Source organism: Eleutherodactylus coqui, chromosome 2, assembly GCF_035609145.1.
Source record: "Eleutherodactylus coqui strain aEleCoq1 chromosome 2, aEleCoq1.hap1, whole genome shotgun sequence".
In the NCBI taxonomy this organism is placed as follows: Eukaryota; Metazoa; Chordata; class Amphibia; order Anura; family Eleutherodactylidae; genus Eleutherodactylus; species Eleutherodactylus coqui.
In genome coordinates, this window is record NC_089838.1 from 247220240 (window position 1) to 247244708 (window position 24469).

The 24469-nt window shown below is 41.9% G+C and overlaps 1 protein-coding gene across 2 annotated transcripts in view; it reads left to right on the top strand.

The window, feature by feature from the left end:
- Positions 1 to 9359, top strand: part of TICRR (TOPBP1 interacting checkpoint and replication regulator) — a 28952-nt gene extending 19593 nt beyond the window's left edge. The window contains exons 20-23 of one of the 2 annotated variants that reach the window (XR_010790394.1): positions 199 to 2326; positions 2412 to 2531; positions 6260 to 6598; positions 9325 to 9359. Coding sequence is in view for 1 of the 2 variants with exons in the window: in XM_066592803.1 (XP_066448900.1) it covers positions 199 to 2326; positions 2412 to 2531; positions 6260 to 6399 (2388 nt within the window). In the remaining variant the exon portion in view is untranslated. Of the gene's footprint in view, positions 1 to 198; positions 2327 to 2411; positions 2532 to 6259; positions 6906 to 9324 lie in introns of those variants that run through there. The other variant, XM_066592803.1, reaches the window with a different exon arrangement.
- The last annotated feature ends 15110 nt before the right edge of the window (positions 9360 to 24469 follow it).

Below are 24469 nucleotides of genomic sequence, written 5' to 3' on the forward strand. Positions count from 1 at the left end.
TGGAGGTTTTAAGTTTACTGCTTTTATGAAAATTCCCAAATACAAACACAAGCCAGTTAAGTTAATGGGCTGATGTCATTTATATACCTGACATGTTGGGTATCGGATTGAAAATTGTAAAAAAAAAAAAAAAAGTGAATTTGCATATCTCTGTGTCAATGTAAATCTGCTCTTAAAATTTCCTTTTTTTTTTTTTAGGTATTGGAAAACTTTGAAAATGTTACCCCAAGCAAAGTGCAAAAACCGGTTCCAAGTCGTGAGCAATCAACTGAAAACCAATTGTTACAAGGCTCTCATCGTATACCTCGCACTCCAGTGCGTACACCTAAAATGTTAAAGACTCCTTCCAAAGTTTCAGAGGTGAAAAGAAGTGCTGCTAAAAACCTGGAAAGGATTTTTTCACCATCTAAAATTGAGGAAAAGACCCCATCTAAATCGGCTGAAAGAAGAAGCGAGCGTTTGGCTCGGACCACACCGAGCCATAGTGGCTCATCAATGATTTGCCTAGTCTCACCATTAAAAACTATAAGACAGCCGTTTACACCTCGAAAGGCGGGAGTGAACAAGTCACAGGATGAAGTGTTCAGAAGTCCCCAGAAAACACCTCAGCAGAGTGCAAACACTAACACGCCTGCCAGGATAACACAGCCTTCTTGCACACCTAGAAAATCTCCTAGGTTACAGAGCTTAAGTAAACCGTGTGTTACACCAACAAGGTACGTTCTTCGGACACCAGAGAAGCTTCCTGAAGCACCGACACCAAAGAAACTCCCTAAGAATCGCACTTTGATAACATTTTCATTAGAATGTACTCCTAAAAAGGCAACTTTCTTCTCTCCTGGAAAAACTGCAGACCGTTCGCAGTCGCAATCTAACTTGGGAAGCCTGTCCATGACACCTTGTCGGCCTATTCTGAAAACACCTACAAAGTCTATCCAAAAAGATGTTAAACTTAGTAGTGCTCAGGAAGATGTAGATACGTACAAAAACATGAACTCCGTGAATAACCTGCCGCTTAAGGAAACAGATGGCGGTCTAGTGGAATTAGATTTGCCTTCTACATCTAGTTTACGAAATGCTTGTGAAACCGCTAAGGTCTTATCTTCAAGTATAAAAAGCCCTTCTATCTACAAAGTTCTGTCACTTGGCAAAGATGACCCTATTGTATTGTGTGAAAGGTTAGATATGTCCTCCTTGGAGAGCTCCGAGGGTACAGAGTCGTTTGTCAATACGTCTCAAACAGATGAAAGTATTGACATAACTGAAGCTAAGATCGTGCCGACAGACAGCGGTGATCTGAAGATGAAAGTTTTAATTAAGAGGAAGTCTTCTGATGCAGGTTTATTGAGCCACATGCCAAGCACACCCAAAGGTGGTGGGGATACAGTTTGCACCTCGCCGTATGGACTACGATGTACCGTCAACAGAAGACAGAGAGAAGCTGCAGCCCGTCTTGGAACACCACAAATTCCTGCCAAATTCTCAACTCCAAAAAACAATAACCATCCTCCTGTCTATGAAGTTGAGCTTGAGATGCAAGCATCTGGATTACCTAAACTTCGGTTTAAAAGAACAGATTCCAATTCTACCGTTGACCTGGGTACATTACCCAAAACTATCGAGTCTCCAAATGGACCTCAAAGTAAAAAAGGAAATGAAAGCCCTTTCGGGGAGACATGGTGTAATAAGCACCCTTTGAAATTGGACTCTGCTTGTACTTCTCCTTGCTTAAGATCTTCACATAATACGCCTGGAAAAAGTGGACTGCAGACCTTGATCTGCCAGACCTACACGCCTAAAAGAAGCTCTTCTAACACTGCTTCTCCATCGCAGCCAGAGGCTGTAAGTCCTTGGACTCCATCTCCAAAATACAAGGATAAAAATGGCGGTGATGTCATTAATAACTGGCCCCGTAAGAAAAGGGCTTTTCCTGTCAAATCTGCCTATGTTCTTAAGAAAGAGAAGATTCGGGATGCTGCGGGCAGTGCTCTATCTATAGAGGAAGCGGGTGCAGAACATGAATCAAGCAAGGCTTCCCCTTCGGCAGACCTCCTGGTAGAAGGGGTTTCCAAGCTTCTTGAGCAGTCTCCAGTCTTTGATTGGAAACATAAAACTGAAATTGGGGCCATGTCATTTAAATCTAGAAAGCGATGCTTTGATTTCTTGTCTCCCACAAAAGACGAATCGAGCTCTAAACGATCCTGTACATCGACCGCTACCTGTGAGGATATGGAAGAATGCATTGTCTCGTCAAGTCAAACTTTGTCATCAGAAGCTAACCTTTCGCAGCAAAGTTCTTGTGAAGATGAAGTCTTTGATATATCAAGTAAGCTGTCACCCATTTAATATTTGCTCGACACTTAAAATTCATGCCAATTGTAGTAATTTTAATCATTTTTTTTTCTTTTCAGCTTTCACCCCGCCGCATAAAGTACTGAAAAGTTCTTTGTCTACAAGTGGTCTCTTAGCCCTAACACGGTCACCAATGCTGTTCCAGGGAAAAACCCCTTCCTCCAAGAGAAAGAAACAAGGTGAGCACCTAATTCTTCTCCCAGAAGACGATTGACACACTACCTTAAAAAGGCACTGATAATGTATCTGCTGCGCAAGCCTCAAGCAGTGGAGTTTTCATGTAGTTTTCAGGGGAAAAGCTATGATGTTTAAGACTTTAGGGATTGTGTATACTGCGGCAAAAATGGCATAATGTTGTTTCATAGGTCAGTACGATTATATTCTAAATAGAGATGAGCGAACGTACTCGGTAAGGGCGATTTCGCAATCGAGCATCGGGATTTTGAAGTACTTCACTACTCGGGTGAAAAGTACTCGGGTGCGCTGTGGGGCGGGGGGTTGCAGAGGGGAGTGGGGGGTAGCAGCGGGGAACAGGGGGGAGCCCTCTCCCTCCTCCCCTCCCACTCACCTCTGCAACCCCCCGCTCACCCACAGCGCACCCGAGTACTTTTCACCCGAGTAGTGAAGTACTCGAAAATCGCGATGCTCGATTGCGAAATCGCCCTTACAGAGTACGTTCGCTCATCTCTAATTCTAACACATAACTTTTTTTTTTGTTCCATAGATATGGCTGTGTGTGGGCTCTTTATTTGCAGGATTTTCTGTTAATATTATTTTGGAGTAGATACAACTTTTTTTGTCTGTCGTGGGGATCACTGCCTAAAAACCATGGGTATAGCTAGGAGGCGGACACTAAACGAAAGTGTTAGCTCCTCCTACCAACTATACTCCCACAGGCAATGAGATAAATCCGTTTTAGCTTGGTGTCCGTGGGAGGCAGACCTCTCAGTTCACCGGTAATCAACTGTTATTTCCATGAATCTGGGAATACAAGGCTGGTGCTAAAGTCTCCCTGTTATCCCACCGAGGATTGCGAACACCTATTAGTTTGACCCTTACTTGCCAACCATAGTGGCCCCCAACTGGAGCACTACATTTCTATCCAAAGGCAAGTGAGCATATTGCTGGAGCTGTATTCCTCCATGGTGGAAAAATAAGTATTTAACCCACCTCCTCCTCCCCCTCACTGCCCTAGCACTACCCCGTTCTGGGCCTTTTACCCATGGAAGTCGCATATCTGACAGCCACATTTAAAGAGTTAGCAGCCGCGATCAGCGTTTACTCTGATGCCTGTGGGTGACAGCTATGAGAACAAATCTCTGTCCAAGGTAGTGCCCTTCTTGAACACTAACACACCAAGGAATTGAATTTTATGTTAAGTGTGTCAGCGTTCACTTGACACACAAATTTCAGCTCAGTAAGAATGTTCAGTTCGGCATGAAAAATGAGCAGATCATCATGTGAACCATTCCAGAACGTAAAAACATCATCTATATAACTCCATAATCTCGGGACCTTATGCCAGGATGGGGAGGTATAGATGTGTCCTCTCAATGTAATCCATAAAGACGTTGGTGTAGGTTGGGACCACGTTGGACCCCATTGCGGTTCCCTAGCATTGGTGATGGAATACATTGTCAAAGGCGAAAGAAAATTGTAATATAATATGAACTCCAACAGTATCAAGATGCAATGTACACAGTCATTAGAAAATTGAGCAGTACAAACAGTCCTGTATTTCCTCTAGCCCCTTAATGTTTGCAATATTGGTATACAGGGAAACCACATCTAGCGGGGCAAGAATCGTATTTTCGCATATCATTTACCCTTTCAATTTCATCAGTCACTTCTGTCTTTAATGGACGATTGTGCATTAATTGCCAATTCCCTTAGGACCTGATCCAGAAAACACGATTGGTTATACATTATATTGATCAGAGCTCTATTTTGTGTGGAGCCTTGCGAACTTGTGGTCATAACACGATTGCATCCCTAAGATGAAAATCTGTTTGCCAATGTTTTCTCGTTTGTTGACTAAGCAGAAATCTAGGAAATGCTGAAGAACTGATACCAAGTACCTTAGAATATTGTTTCTATGTTCATTATATACTGCGTACATTTGATTTGTTTTTTACTTTTTAAATTTACAGGTGTAGCAATGAACATGTCTGGCACGTCGTGCTCTCATTTTACAGCGTTACAGTACATTGTCGTTAAATAGCGTTTGCTATGTCTGCATATCTTTTACCTCCTGCTCTGTATCTCCTATGGATATTTGACCATATATTTTATGAAAAAAATTGAATATTTTAATATATTTTTTATTTAAACTATTAAGTTGTCTGCTCTAACGCCTCCTCTGACATCTCCCACAGCAAATTTCAATCCCCTATCCCATAAATGGGTTTCTGCACTTTTAATCTTGTCTCACCACCTGCTCTCTTGATCGATCCTGTTCCTTCTATTCACATTTCTAAGCTTTCCTTTATTTTTATTGTAGTAGTAACCCTTTAATCTAATACTAGTAGTTATTAAATTATAGTACCAGCGTTTTCTGGTGGCGTAATATGCCAAACAGCTCTGCTATATGCACGTCACGCTCACAGTACTTATACATGTTCATGACACACAGCTCTGCTACATACATTCTTCATCCCATACAACAGGGATCACAAGCAGCACAGCACTCGGGATGAAAGACCTGCGATGACGTCACCGCCGTGGTCCGCTTTTGATCACATAACTGTGACATTGTCACAGGTCCTTCATCCCGAGCGAGTTACATTCTCCGCCCCTGATCACATGATGGTGACATCACAGCTCCTTTATTCCTGTGCAGATTGCGGGGACTACATCCCCCTACAAACCCCTCAGTTGTTATAGAATACTAACGAACGCCTAGCCAGATGGCAGCCATGTGCGTACAGGACCTGTGATGTTACCATCACTTGATCGGGGTGGAGCATGTAACTCACGGACTGACAGGTGGTCGTTAGTAGTTTGACTACAGTTTTCAAACATGAGGCTGTCACACAGATGATCAAGAATCCATTTTTGCCCCCCCCCCCCCCCCCTTACCCTCCTCAGCCAAGTCCTGTATCGCCACTCTTTTGCATTGGAGGTGCTTGAACGCCTAATGTTGTTTCCTAGGCAGTTGCCTGCTTTATATGTCTATTGCCTTTCTAGAAACATTTCTATCTTCGAAATAGACTATATACAAATTACATGGCAACATAGGAAATTGATGGCTCAAAGACACTGGTCCGTCTAGTCTGCTCTTATTACCATTTCCTTTCTATTTCTCTCAGGATAGATCTATACCTATCCCAGGCAGCTTACATTTATATATTGGTCATTTTCCAACTACATCTGCTGGAAGTTTGTTCCAAGTATCTGTTACTCTCGGTAAAAAAAAAAAATTTCCTGACGTTGCTTCTGATCTTCCCACTAACTAATGTCAGATTGTACCTCCTTGTTCTAGTGTTTGGCTTCCTAATAAAGACCCTTCCTTCCTGAATCTTATTTATACTTTTTAACATGTTAATGGTTTCAATCATGTCCCCTCCCTTCTCTCCTTCAGGTTATATAAATTAAGTTTTAAGTCTTTCCTAAGAAGTCTTCTTGAGAGCTTCTATTTTTGTAGCCATCTTTGGACTTGTTCTGTGTTATCAATATCTTTCTGTAGATGAGGACTCTAGAACTGATCACAGTATTCCAGAGCTGTATGCAGCGGGATCACAATCTATCTTTCTACTGGTTATACCAATTTTCATACCAGTTACAAATGATAAACTGCTATATTGTAAAAAAATATATATAAGAAATAGAATCTGGTACTTTAAAGGTGTTTTTCCATATTTTGTTTAAGTAGCCACTTTAATTCCTGCTTTTTTATGTATTTTTGCAGATTCTGAATCACAAAATAGCACCCCAGAAATTAAAAGACCAGCGCAACAAGCTGTTGGCACAGAGGACTCTCCTTTCAGCCAAGTATCTAAGAAACGTACCATAAGCCGAACGTATACACGGAAAAAACTCATAACTTGACACTATTTTGTTTTTTGACCAACCAATTTTTCAAGATTTAACAAAAATTCAATCGGCACCAATTGTTAAAGTGGCGCAGATTCTGCTAAAAGTTAGGATGGACATGCAATGCTGGCTCACCGAATGATTGCTCAGATTGTTGCTGGGTTCCTGGAGACGAATCGGTCTATGGCTGAACTTACGAAACTGCTAATGACATGTAATGGTGAAATTCCATATAACCCCTCCTTTTTGCAGAGGTTTATCTCCTGTATAGAATTTTATGTTCTGTTTTATCCCTGATGAGGATATGAATGTGTAAATATCTGAAGATGTATTTATATAAATGTATGTGTACGGTTTTGTGTTTTTGTTGTGTTTTTTTTACAGAATTTGTTGTGCCAGATGTCTAGTTTTATATACCAGTATTTAAGGGAATCTGTCGGCTCAAATTTGCTGTCCAAACTGCAGTCAGTGTGTTACAGAGCAGGAGGAGATGAGCAGATTGAGAGATATATATATATATATATATATATATATATATATATATATATATATATATATATATATATATATATATATATATATTATGGGGAAAAGTCAGTAGAATGATTTTTATTTTGATTTAAAGGGAATCCCTCAGCAGAATTTAGCCAAGACCACCACTGCTCTAATGAATGTGTTCTGCACTGTATGTAAATGATGCAAGGTAGGCCGGGATGATTCTGCTTGCAGCCTGTTTATCCCCAAAGTACGCTCCTGTAATGTGGATAATGCATTAAGCGTCATCCACATAATGCTAGGAAATCTCGTGAGAGCGCTGGGAAGGAGAGAGCGGATGGGACAGGTCATCTGTGCTTGCGCCGGTTGACTACACCTTGGTGCACTTGTGAAATTTCTAGCACTACATGGTTGACACCTAATGAGTCGTCGCAGGAGGCGAAAAAGGCATATTTTGGGGCCAAATAGGCTGCAAGCAGAATCAGTCCAGCCTGCCCATCAGACCGCTCCACATCATTTACATGCAGTGTGGGAATAGTTCAAACAACGTATGTATTTTTCAGGACACACACAGGACTTTCATTAGTGTAGCGGTGGTCCTGGACTACAATAGTAAATTTGGCTAGCGGGTTCCGTTTAAACCTCTGCACATCAGTGACTGACAGCTTCCACTGCATGTACAGTCACAGCTGTCAGTCACGGATAGGACCGCCCACTGGATGTTCAGCTCAGAATGTGCAGATTGTGTTAGATACAAGTTATACTGAATCTTCATCCGGCTCAGCGTCTCCGGCGATAACATGCTGCCTGCAGTTTGGACAGCGTGTTCCAGCTGACAGGTTCCCTATTAAAAAGTGTGTATATATACTATATTTGAGATGAAAATACTTTTTAATAAGGTACATTTGTAACAATAAACTATCATTTGAAATACTTTGTCCCGGTTAAGTAGAGGAAATGAGGCTGCGCTGGCTGCTAAGTTTTCAGGCCTTCTCTCTCTTTTGCACGTTCTTTCAGTAAATTTTATGACCACAAAGTTTTTCTGTGGTCCTAAATTAGCTGATTTAAAGTGCTGGCGAGCTGGTGGTTCTTGTTTTGAGACCTTGCATTACAGTGTCTCTATATACAGTGATGATAGAAGCTTCAGAAGACAAACTTTAATCATTTTTGTAGTGGGGTTTAATTAATCCTTTCTAACCTAATTTGTATCCTGGTTTTCCTAGGGGGCTTACTCTTTTTCTGCCATTATACAACAGCGCTATATGCTGGCTAAAGCCAGTACTGCATGAGGTGACACGTTGGATAGGCTCCAACAGCAGAGAGGCTGTCAATATACAGTAAGAGAACCCCGACGGACGTCTTCCAACATCGGAGCTGTACAGCCTTAAATCATAATGTCTTTAGACGTCAGGCAGTGGATTGGAAAGGGTTAAAAATGTTGTACACCTTGACTTCAACGCCAAACTGCGAAGACGCAGTCAAAGGGGCACGGTCATGAGAATGCAGCACTAGTGTCAATTCACGTCGGTTTGCACTTAGCCAGCATGCTCTTCATTCCTTACTGGCACTAGCTCGCTTCCTTTCGCAAGATGGGCAGCTACCCATCCGGGCAGTTTTCAGGCTTCGCCAATGTTGAGGCTGCTTATACAGAAACTACAGTCACAAGAGACACTACTAGTCTTATAGTAGTTATTTTACTTTACTGACAGGATAATCTTATCACCTACAGATACTCCCTGCTTGTAAGGTTATGAACAAGGAGGAGGAAGTGTTAGGTTTTAGATGACATGCTCACATAATAATTCAGTGACTTGAGATAAGTGTAGGCTGTCATTTTGTACGGTCGTTGCATTCAAATTTATTAGTGTACGGTTTTCTCAAACTACTGCACTGATACATAAACCTATTACTACCGCATGCTGCTGTCAGTGAGGGAAGCAAAACATGGGGATAGTCTCTTCAGGTACCATATTTACTGCCTCTATTAAGCATTTTGATAAAGGAGGCAAGTCCGATACTTGGCTCTCTGAAAGATCACATCTTACATGTTACTGTAACAAAAAATAAGCACAGGGGCGAAAAGAAAATGGGCGCAGCCACATCTTTTTCTAGCGATGCTTAAGACATGATGTTTAGCTCAACTCCTCAGGTTTTTATTTCAAAGCAGCATATGTATAAACTTGTTGCGGGGCCGCTGTGCCCCTTCATCAGTGCTTAGCTGGGAATACACTATGCATGAGGTAGGGGGTATACTATCCTATTGAGATGTAAGGTCTGTCTCACATGACCGGATTTGAATTGTGGATTCTGTGCGGTCAAGCACGGGTATTAAAAGGCATGTACTCTTGCTCCCCCCCCCCCCCCCCCCACCTTCACACTCTTAAATAAAAATGTGCATATTCCAAGAGCAGAAGAAAAGTTACAGCGTGCTCTATTTTGCTGCAGAATCCATGCGGACCACCTCCATTGAAGTCAAGCAGACCATAATCAATTAACATTGCATATGGGCTGTTGGTACCCGCATCATCGCTGGGCAATGGTGTGGGAAATACAAATGAAGAAAACTAAACCCTGTACTGAGCATGACCACTGGACGAGCCTCCGCGGTCATCTGCAATCCAGGTTAGTGCTGTACGCAGGGCCACCAGCCTAAGATGGATAAATAGGAGGGACTACATGTTGGGGCATGGTAATTACTGTATATACTCGAGTATAAGGCTAGTTTTTCAGCACATTTTATTTTTGTGCTGAAAAAGCCCCCCCCCTCGGCTTATACTTGAGTCAGGGAAGGCTTTAAAAAAAAAACAAACACCATACTCACCTCCCAGCCGGCATCTGTGTCTCCGGCGGCGGTCTGCTTGAATTCTCTCCACTGTCATCCCCCACCATCCTCTTTGCTCTGTTCGGTCATCCACTGCCATCAGTGCTGTGCAAGTAAGAGCTGTAATTGGATCAAGCGTCAGCCAATCACAGCCAGTGCGCGATCATTCACAGTCAATCAAGCTGCTTTAGAATTCTCCCAGCTGTCATATACCTGCTCGGCTTTCAGTGCTGTGTAAGTAAGCGGTGTGATTGGATCGAGCGCCAGCTGTGATTGGTTGGTGCTCAATCCAATCACAGCCCTTTCTTCTTTTTGTGGGGAAACTTATTGTCTCGGCTTATACTCGAGTATATATGGTACATAACAAATTGAATTGCACAAAAAAAGACAAAGTTAAAAAAAATGTGGATGAAGAAAAACAAATACACTTACAGCTTGTTAAAATGAAGAAATTTTCCATAATATAAAGTATCAGAATAAAGGCAAACTAGACTGCAGGACTTTTAAAATATATATTTATTAAATATAGAAAAGTCATACAAAAAAGAAAAACACAAGCACATAAGTATAAAAACACATTGAATAAAAAAAAAAGTCTCCAAATAATATGAATCCCTGAGCGCATACTACAGAATCAAATAGATGTACCGTATATCACTAGCTATGTCCAGGGCAATAGCCATCAATGCATCTCCAGTATAGCCCCCCTTTAGGAGGAAAGAGATAATGCATGTCACAGGTGATGCAAAGCGGTTTAAATACCTACTAATTATTAGTATTTATAGTACCAGTGTTTCTGGTGGTGTAATGCGCCACTTACTAATATAATATAGATCTAGTGAAAGGGATTGGAGTTGGTCAAAATATTGCCATGCAAATTGTAAGCTCTTGGCATTATGTACAATTTTGCTGAAAATCGCATATGGCTATGAAAAAAAACTTCACTAAATGTACAAAATGGCAATACTCATACTGCAACATTTAAACATGTGAAGCTTCTGAAGAGATTGGAGCTGGTAAAAGTGAAATTGATGTAGCGTTTAAGGGACTAAAGCGTTACAAACCCCATACTGGGCCATTCGCAGTTTTGTGTTTTCATACGAATGATTGAAATGAATAAAGGTTGTTAGCCAGTAGAGTAAAATGTGATTGTTCTCAGCAAGAGAAACCAAGTAATCTTGTAGATATGATACCTTTTAATGGCTAACAAAAATAATGATGTTATAGCGAGCTTTCGAACCTACTCAGGGTTCATCCTCGGGCATAGTAAAATAGATCTGAGGAAGATAGATATAATCTTTTTTTTTTTTAACTATGCCTGAGGAAGAACCCTGAGTAGGTTGGAAAGCTCGCTATAACATCATATCTACAAGATTACTTGGTTTCTCTTGCTGAGAACAATCCTTTTTTTTATAAATATAAGTAAATGAAATCCTGTTGTGTGTGTGTATGTATATATATACAGCAGGTTGGGCATACTTAGTCTGGTAATGTGCATACGGGTGTAAATTTATAGAAACGTATATATTTTTCTAGAACAATTTAAGCTTACGCTGGATTTTGTAATAAAACAAAGATAATGTGCTATAAGATTTTAACAAAATGAATCAAAATACTAAGACCAGAAGTAGTATTTTAACCCCTTGATGACATGGCTTAAGGACGCAACGATGTTTGGCGGATTTTCATCTTCATTTTTCAAAAGCCATAACTTTTTTATTTTTCCGTCGACGCGGCCGTATAAGGGCTTGTTTTTTGCGTGGCGAGCTGTAGTTTTTATCGGTGTCACTTTTGGGTACATTGCCTATATTTTAAAACTTTATTATTTTTTTATGATAACGGAAAGAAAACGCATCAATTCTGCCATAGATGTTTTTGTTTTTTTTACAGCGTTAATCATGCAGCAAAAATGATACAATACATTTTTTCTGCAGGTCAGTACGGTTACAATGATACCAAAATTCTTATATTTTTTTTTAGGTTTTTCCACTTTTTTGCAATAAACACCCCTTTTTTGGAAATCTTTTTTTCTTCTCGATCGCTGCATTCAAAGTCCTGTAACTTTTTTATTTTTACAAGACGAGCTGTAGTTTTTATTGGTAACATTTTGGGGAAGATACGGCTTTTTTGATCACTTTTATTGCATTTTTTGGGAGCTAAACATTACCATTTTGCCTCTGTTTTTTAACGCTTTTTTCCATACAAAATAAAAAGCATGTTCAACTTTTTGTACACGTAGTTACGGACGCGTCAATACCAAATATGTGCCATTTTAATTTTTTTATTTACCTTTTTTATGCTAATATTAGAAAAAGCGCAAAAAAGGGTTTTTTTTACACTTTTCTTTTTTTTACATTTTTATTTTCTTTTTTTTTTTACACTATTTGAGGCCCTCTGAGGGACTTGCAGCACAGCACTTATGATCGCTGTGATAAGGCATGACAGGGCTACTGCCCTGCCATGCCTTATCGCTTATACAGCGATCATAGGCATTGGCACTACAGGACGCTGCCTCTGTGAACCCCTCCCATGCCGCGATTCACATTGATCGCAGCCTGGAAGGGGGTAACAGCAGGGGGGCGCATCTCTGATGCCCCACCGCTGTTGCAGCGGGAGGCCGGCTATCACTGACAGCCATCTCCCACTGCGGGATAGCACGAGATCGGTCATCCTGATGACGTAAGGGCACGTCATTTTGCAGGAAGTACCAGCCTGCCATGACGTACCCTTGCGTCATAGGGCGGGAAGGGGTTAAACGAATACAAATTATTGTACATGACTAAACGTTTATAAAAATAACTGCTACACACTTTGCCCATAGCTGACAAAATGTAATCTATATATATATATATATATAAAATTGAATGTCTGTCTGTTTGTCCTTTATGCACTACTACACTAATCATCCGATCGCCATGAAACTTTGGGAAGTTGTTGAGTGCACTCCTGGGAAGGTTATAGGCATAGTACAACTATCCTATGATAAATGGAGCACGTGCGAGCATCGACAGTTACGCCCCCCACGTAAATCGTTCGATTTCCATCATTGCCACTAATTCTCTCACTTCCCGATGTCATAGAAACATGAAATTTGGCACGAGCATTGATTATGTCATAAATAGGAAAAGTTAATGGGTCCCAACTCGATTATTTAATTCTAAGCGGCAAAGAATTAGCGTCCAAATTTTACGTACGGAATCTAATTCTCTCACTTCCCAATGTAATAGAAACGTGAAATTTGGCACAAGCATTGATTATGTCATAAATAGGAAAAGCTAATGGGTGCCAACTCAATTATTCAATTCTAGGCGCCAAAGAATTAGCGTCCAAGTTTTACGTACGGAATCTAATTCTCTCACTTCCCAATGTAATAGAAACGTGAAATTTGGCACAAGCATTGATTATGTCATAAATAGGAAAAGCTAATGGGTGCCAACTCAATTATTCAATTCTAGGCGCCAAAGAATTAGCGTCCAAATTTTACGTACGGAATCTAATTCTCTCACTTCCCAATGTAATAAAAACGTGAAATTTGGCACAAGCATTGATTATGTCATAAATAGGAAAAGCTAATGGGTCCCAACTCGATTATTCAATTCTAGGCGCCAAAGAATTAGCGTCCAAATTGTACGTACGGAATCTAATTTTCTCACTTTCCGATGTCATAGAAACATGAAATTTGGCATGAACATTGATTATGTCATAAATAGGAAAAGTTAATGGGTCCCAACTCGATTATTTAATTCAAAGCGCTAAACAATTAGCGTCCAAATTTTATGTACGGAATCTAATTCTCTCACTTCCTGATGTCATATATATATATATATATATATATATATATATATATATATATATATATATATATATATATATATATAATGTCTGTCTGACCTTTATGCATTAATAATAATAATAATCTTTATTTGTATAGCGCCAACTTATTCCGCAGTGCATTACTACACCATTCATCCAATCGCTATGAAACTTTGGGAAGTTGTTGACTACACTCCTGGGAAGATTACTGGCATAGTACATCTATCCTACGACAGGTGGCGCGCGTCCGAGCGTCGTCGACAGTTATGCCCCCCAGACAAAGATCGTTTGATTTCCATCTCAAGCACAAAAGCAAAAGGCATTACGAGCAAGCATGTTCAACTGTAAAATGATGCATCCGCCGAACGTTTCGCAGGACAATTGCTGGATATTGAGAATGCTGAGGTAAAATTAAAGCTGTTCTCTGATTGGTTGCTATTTCTTATACTGCTGATGCAACATGAAAGCTGTGCTGTGATTGGTTGCTATATATTATACTGCTGAGGTAACATGAAAGCTGCGCTGTGATTGGTTGTTATATATTATACCGCTGAGGTAACATGAAAGCTGTGCTGTGATTGGTTGTTATATATTATACCGCTGAGGTAACATGAAAGCTGCGCTGTGATTGGTTGTTATCTAGATATATAAAAACGAATGTATGTATGTCTGTCTGTCTTCGCAGCAACGCACGACGGGTAAGCTAGTAGAAAATAAAAATGTGTAATGATAAAAATCGTAAAGAAGGGGAAAAAAAGGCAAATTTTTGAAAAATAGGTGGAGACAAAAGGCGTGTGAGTCAAGTCCTTAAAGTGATGTAGTGCTCCGCATTGCAGATGGTAAAAAGATTTCGCAGCAATCCGAAGTTAATAAATTGATTGAAAATTAATCTGATGTTTGTCATGTCAGCATCTTCAGCAATCATCTGCTCATAGAATGAAAAATGTACGCATAGCTGTTTTGAAAAAGATGACCTAAGGTAGCAACTGATGATTCGTATTTCCATTTGTTCTGATGAGTTTTTCAATTGCAGCATCTGTGTCCATGATATACAACTGTGAGTACTGTCGTTCTTCCCCTTCAGGGACGGCAAGAGATGGCATACGGTGGTAAGTGTTTCCGAGTATACGGAAAACTGTCCCTCGATACCACAATGGAACTGGGATATGTGCTACAAAGGACAGTGAGTTGTTGTACTCTTGGATGTATTTGCAAAAATGCTGAAAGAAAATATGATTGCTGGACATCAGAGCCCGACGAAGCACATTTGGATATTGGTCACGCGGATCTGGCAATTGAACATGTCCTCAACAACAGATGGTGTAACAGCCGTCGGTATTTGTCTCTCCAGTAAAGATTTGAGCATGACAAAAACCACATGTTCCGCTAAAGTCCCCTTAAATGTGAGCCATGAGCAAATGTTCATTGACGTACGGGCTCTGTGGAAGAGTGAAAACGTGATCAAATATCAGGACACGTGTATAGAAATCTCTTAGATCATTTCCACGATGAATTAAGTGATTGCGACGTGATTCATGCCTGCAGGCTGCATTGACTTTACGATCATCTGCTCGGTGAGGTGAGATGTTTGATGTTCAGGAATTTGAGCTGCTTGCTGAGAAGACATGTTGGCTCATTGCTTTCGCATATGAGCAGCACGTGATTTACGAACTTCAGCAGCTTCCTGAGGAGACATGTTCACTCGTTGCTTTTGCATATAAGCTGCACGTGATTTACAAACTTCAGCTGGTGGCTGAGGAGACATGTTCACTCATTACTTTTACATGTTAGCTGCATGTAATTTACGAACTTCAGCTACTTGCTGAAAAGACATGTTGGCTTATTGCTTTTGCATATCTGTTGTATGAGATTTACAAACTTCAGCTGGTGGCTGAGGTGAACTCGTGGCTTGTCGCTGTGTCACGTAAGCTGCATTAACTTCACGGTGGCGTTGAACCCTCTGTGGTGATATGTTTGCAGTACAGTGACTGTTTGTTTCAACACTGCACAATGGTTGACAATTAGATGAAGGCTGGACTAGTGTTGGCCGGCATTAGCACTGAAATGATATCACATTCAGGAGATGTGTAGATAGTGGCAAAGGCACTGCTGTGTGTTTTATATTTATGCTTTAGAAGGACCTGTGATGATGTCATGGGGCGGAGCTCAGACACCATGTGGATGATCACATGATAGTCCTTCATATGTAGAGTGTAGGGTCCAGCAGCACACCAGTTATTTAACTCCCAAACAGCTCTGACATCCATCCTGACCCTACACATAACAAACACAGCACATGACACACAGTTTGCTACATGGTGCATCCATCCCTATTCCCACACACGACACACACAGCTCTACTACATCCATCCTGATTCCCACACATGACACACACAACACATTCCACACACAGTTTTACTACATCCATCTTGATTTCCAAATATTATACACACAGCTCTACTACATTGTACATCCATTATGATTTCCACACATCACACACACAGCTCTACTAAATCAATCTTGATTCCCACACATTACACACACAGCTCTACTACATGCATGCTGATCCCACATGATATCACGTTCAGGAGATGTGAAGATAGTGGTGAAGGCACTGCTGTGTGTTTTATATTTATGCTTTAGAAGGACTTGCGATGATGTCATGGGGCAGAGCTCAGACACCATGTGGCTGATCACATGATAGTCCTTCATATGTAGAGTGTAGGGTCCAGCAGCACACACCAGTTATTTAACTCCCAAACAGCTCTGACATCCATCCTGACCCTACACATAACAAACACAGCACATTACACACACAGCACATGACACACAGTTTGCTACATGGTGCATCTATCCCTATTCCCACACATGACACACAGCTCTACTACATCCATCCTGATTCACACACCTGATTCTACTACATTGTACATCCATTATGATTTCCACACATCACACACACAGCTCTACTAAATCAATCTTGAGTCCCACACATTACACACACAGCTCTACTACATGCATGCCGATCCCACCCATCACACACAACTCTACTACATCCATCCTGATTCCCACATGTTACACAAAACATGACGCACAGAGCTCTGCCACATCCTGATTCTCTAATACACAGCTCTGCTAAATTGTACATCCATTATATTTCCCATGCATCACACAGCTCTACTACATCCATCTTGATTCCCACTCATTACACACACAGTTCTACTACATGCATGCAGACCCACACAGCATATTACACACAGCTCTACTACATCCATCCTGACCCCACACATTACACACACAGCACTGCCACATCCTGATTCACACACAGCTATGCTACATGGTACATCCATTATGATCCCCACACATTACACACACAGCTCTACTACATCTATTTTGATTTCCACACATTACACGCACAGCACATTATACACTCAGCTCTCCTACATCCATCCTGACCCCACACATCACATGACACACACAGCTCTGCTACATCCTGATTCCCACACACACAGCTCTGCTACATTGTACATCCATTATGATTCATACACCTTACACACACAGCTCCACTACATTCATCCTCATCCCACACATTACACACACAGCTCTGCTACATGGTACATCTATTATGATCCCCGCATATTACACACATAGCTCTATAAAAATCCATCTTGATTCCCACACATTATACAACAGCATATGACACACACAGCTCTACTACATCCATCTTGATTCCCACACATGATACACACATTACACACACACAGCTCTACTACATTCACATCCATCCTGATTTCCACACATCGCCAGACTCCTGGATACAGTGAGGAGACCCTGGTCATGCAATTCCTGACTCCACCAACACAGGTGATCACATGACGGTGACGTCATCACAGGGCTTGGTCGTAGCTGCTTTCGGCTTATCCAATTTACAGTACTTGCTACAAAACTGCAGAATGGCTCCTCCCACAGCAGTGACATCACCCCAGTTCCTTTAGCCCACCGAATCTCTGTGGTGGCGGTAGGTCAGTGTGTTCTGTCAAGACTGCTGAGTTGTTGAGATAATAATGGCTTAGTTATATTCTCAATTTGTTATTTTTGTCCTCCCCTTTTTAAGAGCCCTAACTGTTATTCTTCTGTTGGTCAGGCTCTGTATTTTATACATGCTGTAAAACCTTTGCTGACGTCACCAGGGGGTGGAGTGATGTCATTAGGAGGCAGAGTGATGACGTCGCTATGGGGGATGTCACGGGGGAGCGATGACGTCATGGGGGGAAGCATCAGAAGCACTCGCATACTCACTGACAACTGGTCGTTAGTAGTTTGATTAATGGTATAAGGCTCCCCAGAGGTCCACCATAGTGTGGGGACTAGACCCCTGACACATCTTCAGAGGGGCAACTCAGAAATGCGTGTCAGGAGTCGCGTCCCCACTCGGTGGTGGACCTCCGGGGAGCCTTATACCATTATTAGGTATTTAAAATGCTTTGAATTATCTGTGACATGTACTTTACTCTTTCCTCTTGAATGGCGGTTATATTGGAGATGCATTGATAGCTATGGTATTATTGTATCTTGACGCCACTGGAAGTACAGGTGGAGCCAAGATACAGGGTGCTTGACATGGGGTTGATGCCCCCCTGTTCGTGATTCACTGCAGGGCATTCTCCCCATCCCTGGGCTGACAGGTCCTGCTTCTGACCCCGATGTGACTGTAGGCAACGTCCCAGCAGCCCTGCTGGGACTCGCCCTGGTGCCCCAGCCTCCTACTCACAGCTGCTGCTCCTGGCTGCGGTGTTCACAGCTCCTGCTGTCACCTCTGGTGCATTGTAGCGGCCCCGCTGTGAGTGTCCCTGGTGGCCTTCCCTTGGCCTCACAGCTGCTGCTCCTGGGCGTGCTATAACTGTAGGTGCCGCCAGCCTCCTAGCAGCGCTGAAGGTGAGCGCCTCAGCTACCTTGTACCCGACCTGGTGTGAGTGTCCTTGGCGCCGTTTTTATTTTCCTGGCCGGCATGGAGGAAGGTGAGAGGCTGCGCTCGGCACGTCAGTGGTAGTGAGCGCCAGTGGGGCACAGTGTCATCATCGCTGCACTTTATCTTCCAGTGGCGCTGGGGTGTATATTACCCGAGCAAAGTGTGGATTGTTTTTTGCCTGCCGTGGAGTGTTAGGGTTAGGGAATCGTTTTAGGCTTACATTACTAGCTGTAAATGCTTCCATGTTACCGCTGTAACATGGAAGCATTTACAGGTAATAAAGTAAGCCTAAAACGAGAACGATTTCCTAACCCTCCACATACTGCTGCTAGGACCTTAGAGAATGCAGCCTATCGGGAGCTAGGGGTGTGACTGGAGCGTTTCTGTATCCAAGCCCTGTCAAACATCTAGCTTCCGGTGGCGTCAAGATACAATAATACCAATGGCTATTGCCCTGGACATATCTAGTGATATACATCTATATACATGACTCTGTATTATACACTCAGGGATTCATATCATTATGTGGGGATTTCTTTGATTTAATGTGTTTTTAAACTTATATGTGCGTCTGTGTTTTTCTTTTGTATGGCTTTTCTATATTTAATACATATATATTTTTTTCTAAGTCCTGCACTCTAGTTTGCTTTTCTTTTGTTTTGATATGTATTAGAAGATTTGCTATATGTATGGGTTTTCTGAAATAGAAATTATCTACCCCCTAACGTATGATTTATGATGCCCTGCTGCTTTTGCTAAACTACTTATAGTATAAAGTATAGCCTCATAAAAACATGTGCATGGTTGTATACATGATAGGCTAGTATTCTTGAAAAACCATCCATTATAATTCTCTTGTGGAATGGCAAGCTTAAATCGCTAAAATCAATAGCGATTTCCGCTCGTGGAGGAAAAATCGCTACATGCTCCATTTTTCTCCGGATCCCTTGCGGGTGGCTTCCATTGAGGTCAATGGAAGCTATCCAACCTGCGGCCCTTCCGCAATTAACATTACGGAAAGATCACGGATTCTGCGTTATTGCCCAGCGACGGCGCAGGAAAATCTCTACTGCACATGTCCGACGACAAGCTGTCCGGACCGTCTGCGGTACAGAAGAAAGAAGAAAATGACTAGTATGCAGGGTCACCGACCGCAGTCAGGGCCGGATTCCGTATGCGGAATCCAAGTCATTCGTCTGCAGGCGGCCTAACTAGAAGTTGCAGTAGATTTTATATGACCCCAAAGAGCTGAAAAGAGATTTAGCTGTTTGCACAGCTGGAGCCTACAGGCACATTTGCTCTCAGTATATTTTGTCTTCACTTTGCCCTGTCAAATAGCGCAGGAGACATAACCGTGTGTGTAGTATGTGCGTTGATTAGTTTAACTTGTATTATGTTCAAATAGACCCTATCATGTAAATACAGAAGTCTGAGCCCATACAGTCATCGGCAAGCCTGTAAAGCACATTCAGAAGTCTGGCGGCCAAGTACTTTGTAGGAGGCTTGAAGTGCTCTGAGGTCTGGTCCAGGTAGAAATGAATGTTTGTGGATTGGAAAAGCTCCATCTCTCACACTTTTACTGTTTGCAGACATTGTGAAGCCGTGTTACAGATGTACGCCGTGCGAGGAAACACATACTTTTATTTAACCAAGGCTGTGTTTGATACTTTGTATCCACAGCTTGGAATGACTGTTCCAGGTCAGAGATGCCAAGCAATTAAAAGCTGCAGGATTGTACACATAGTTGGGGTTTCCTTTCGGAGCCAGGCTGCCAGTCCTGAAAACACCTCTATATTCTCTTCTCAAAGATTGTTCTGTTCTTAATTCATGGATTTTTTGGATATATTACATACATTCTTCCTAGATTAACTGCTGTAGGAACTATGAATTACAGTCTTGTTTCTTGAAAACTGCAGAGACTTTCTCTGGCACTAGAGGGCAGTGTGGACCTTTGACAGCTGGTTTGTTCGACTTTCTCTTTTTACATTTTGTGTGTTTTCTCTAAACAAGGCACATGGACAACTTCTTCTAAAGATCCATACGCCTGCGGGATTCACTGTCACAAGTCTCTCTTGGGGCTTGTTCACATCTGCATTAGGACTTTCCATCTCCCTGTTCTGGTTTTTGAAATGGAATTAAATATTTCCATTTTTCCCTCATTGATTTCAATGGGTTTTCAAATAAAAAATGGAAAGTTTTCAGGTTGCTACCGTTCTGTTTGGTGTCAGTTATAACGGAAGAAATAGCGCTGCAGACTCAGTTTTCCGTTTTTTTAAAATGGAGGAAACAAAAGAAACCGAAGCAAACAAAGCTTTCCGGTTTTTAAACACACATTGAAACAACCGAGAGAAAAGTCAAAGCGTTTAAATCCGTTTTTAATTTTGTTTATCTGCTCCAAAAGCAGAACAGAGAGTGAAAGCGCGTACAAACCTGTAATGCAGGTGTGAACGAGTCCTAAGGGCTCATGTCCACGGGGAAAATATGATTTAGGATCCGCAGCGGATTACCTGCACGCGGATCCGCACCCCATAGGGATGCATTGACCACCCGCGGGTAGATAAATACCCGCGGATGGTCAATAAAAGAGATTTTTTTAAAAATGGAGCATGAAAAAATCTGGACCATGCTCCATTTTCATGCGGGTCTCCCGCGGGGACGGCTCCCGCGGGCTTCTATTGAAGCCTATGGAAGCCGTCCGGATCCGCCGGAGACCTAAAATAGGAATTTAAAAGTATTTACCCATCCTGAGCGGACCGGGAAGGTCTTCTCTTCCTCACGGCCGCATCTCCCTTGCTTCGGCTCGGCGGATGTGCCCGGCGCATGCGCGCGGCACGTCGACGACGTGTCGGCGACGTGCCGCCGGCGTGAGGAATTCATTCGCCGGCCGAAAATGAAGATCCGGCCGTGAGGAAGAGCAGAGCGTCCCCGCCCGCTACGGATAGGTAAATGCTTTTAAATTGCTATTTTCAGCGCTCATGTCCGCGGGGCAAGAGGGACCCGCTGCAGATTCTCCATGGAGAATCTGCAGCGGATCTGATTTTCCCCGTGGACATGAGGCCTTACTGCTAGGACGGCTTTAGTGTTACTCTGTTAGAATTGTACATTAACCCCTTATTGACGCGGTCCTTTTTTTAAAGTCCATTTTCGTTTTTTCCTCCTCTCATTCAAAAAATCGTAACTCCTTTGTTTATCCATCGACGTCGCTGTATGAGGGCTTGTTTTTTGCGGGACGAGTTGTATTTTTCATTGGTGCTATTTAATGTACCTTATAACGTACTGAAAAGATTTTAAAAAAATCTAACTGGAGTGAAATGGAAAAAAAACGACATTACGCCATCTTTTAGTGCGTCTTATTTCTACGCCGCACAAACTTCAACAAAAATGACATTATAACTTCATTCTATGGGTCAGTACGATTACTATGGTACCAAACTTGTATAGTTTGTTTTTCGCTGTACTACTTTTTTTTTTTTTTTTTTCCAGGAACATTTAATATTTTTTTAATTATTTTCTCCCGCCATCGTCTGCACGCAATGACTTTTTTATTTTTTGTCAACATAGCTGTGCAAGGGCTTATTTTTTGCGAGACATCCTGTAGTTTACGTTTGTATCATGTCGGAATACATACGACTTTTTGATCACTTTTTTTGTTTTTTTTCTGGGAGACAGGGTGACTGAAAGTGCATTTCTGTTCTTTATTTTTTTTTTCGGACAACATTCACCATGTCAGGTAAATAATGCACTACTTTGATAGATCGGACTTTTACGGACACGGCGATACCAAATATGTATTTTTGTTTTATGATTTAGATTTTTTTTTATCATAGATATGGCAAAAAGGGGGGTGATTTAAACTTTTTATTACTTTTTTTTACAATTAATAAAACTTTATTGATCTTTTTACTTAAAAAATGTACGTCATAAAGCGGAAAGGGTTAAGGCTAGTTTCACACGGCTGAGCGCGGCACCAGGATGTAAAACTTGTCCCGATATCACGCTTGTGTGATGCCCCCGCAGATGTAAGGCATTTTTGTGCTAAAGTCTCCCATCACTTCAATACAGCCGCGCCATATGATCAGCAAGTGTTTCCCATTGTTTTCAATGGGAAACATCGCATCGCACTCGCGTGCACATCACACACTGTGTAATGTGTTTTACGGCTCCATTAAAAATTATGGGCATGGCAATGCCCAAAGATACAACATGACACAATTTTTTTTTCACTGCGCTGCCATGCAAGAAAAAAAATTGCTCATGTATATGACCCTGTTCAAAAGAATGGGGTTCATATTCGTACAAGATTTTCTGGGCCATGTGAAAGCAGCCGAAGACATTGCCTGATCACCTATTTTCGAATTTGTATCCATTGTCGAGCTTGAACTATATGGGCCATGAAAATACAAGTTGATTACCCAAGCCATTGCTCTGTCTTAAAGGGAACCTGTCAGGGTTACTAATTTAAAAAAAAAATAATAAAAAAAAAAAAATATATATATATAAATGTTAAAATCATTTTTTTTTAGCTTTTTACAGAAAACAAGTCAGTGAAAAAGATATTTAAGAAAAAGCCCTATATGTCACTGAAAAAAAGCACAGCAAATTTTGGTAGCTAAAGAAAAAAAAAACGGCATTAAAACTGCCACATGGGTAAAATCCCTAAAAAGTGTCTGGTCCTTAAGGTACAAAGCACCCTGGTCCCTAAAGAGTTAACACCTGTGGCCCGCTGCTTAGGGGACTTGATAGGCTCCCTTTAAAGCGATTTTCTACGACTCCGATATTGATGACTTGTCCTTAGGCCTGTGACACACGAACATATTTCTGCCACATTTATACCTCCGTTATAAGAATGAGCGTTCTATCCTGACCGCGGGTCCCCTGATTCAGACTCAGAAAATCTTAGGAATGTTTGATGCTCAGAGTTTGGATCAGGAACCCCACGGTTGGGGCGCATTCAGACGACCATATATCGTCCGCCGGCCGATATACAACGTCTCTCTCTGCAGGGGGAGGAGGCTGGAAGAGCCAGCAGCAGTGCTCTGAGCTCCCGCCCCCTCTCTGCCTCCTCTCCACCCGCCCCCACCTCTCATTGCAAATAGTGCAGAGGGGCGGAGAGAGACACCATATATCGGTAGGCGGCTGATATACGGTCGACAGAATGCGTCCTTAAGCCGTGACACTCGTCCATATCATGGATGCATAAATGCTGCCAAAATACTTTTGTGTGTCACCGGCCTTAGGAAAGACCATCAAAATCATCATCACTACTGCTGATCAGCGGTTAGATGGAGCTGCAGCGTTCGGGTGAGCAAAGGCATATGTTCCTTCTAATAGTGCACACAGCGCCATACATTGTATAGCGACTGTGCCTGGCATTGCAGCTCAGTACTAGTCACGTGAAAGGGACCGCAGTACAGAAAAGTCAGCTGACTTTTGAGACTTTCTGAACATGATGTCACAGGTCATTAAACAGGCTACAGTGCTTACCAAAGTACCCTGACCCCTGGTACTCTGCTAACCTGATACTGATGAAGTCCTGGAAAAAAAACACCTTTCAGTAATAAAGCTTGCGGATGCCTATGATTTAAGCTCCATTTACACGCAAAGATGATCACTCAAAATTTGTTCAAAAGATAGCTTGGATGACAGTTTGAGCGATCATTTTGCATAAACTACTAATGGGCACTACTGCCCTTTAGTAGCCTAATCACTTCATTTGCGTGTAAATGAGGGTCTTTTCGCTGTGTGCAGATAACAGCAAAGCTCCATTGGTCTCCCAAGGGACAGCAGCTGAAAGCCATATCAGCGCTCCCGCTGAGAATCGCAGCGTGTGGTCTCTGCTATCAGCTAGCCGGCCGAACAATGGTTTTTATGCTGATCTAAAAATTATAGTTCGGCCATAAAGCAAACGATGGTAGCATTTATACGCAACGATTATCGCTCAAAAGACATAGTTCGAACAAATTTTGAGCAATAATTGTTGCATGTAAATG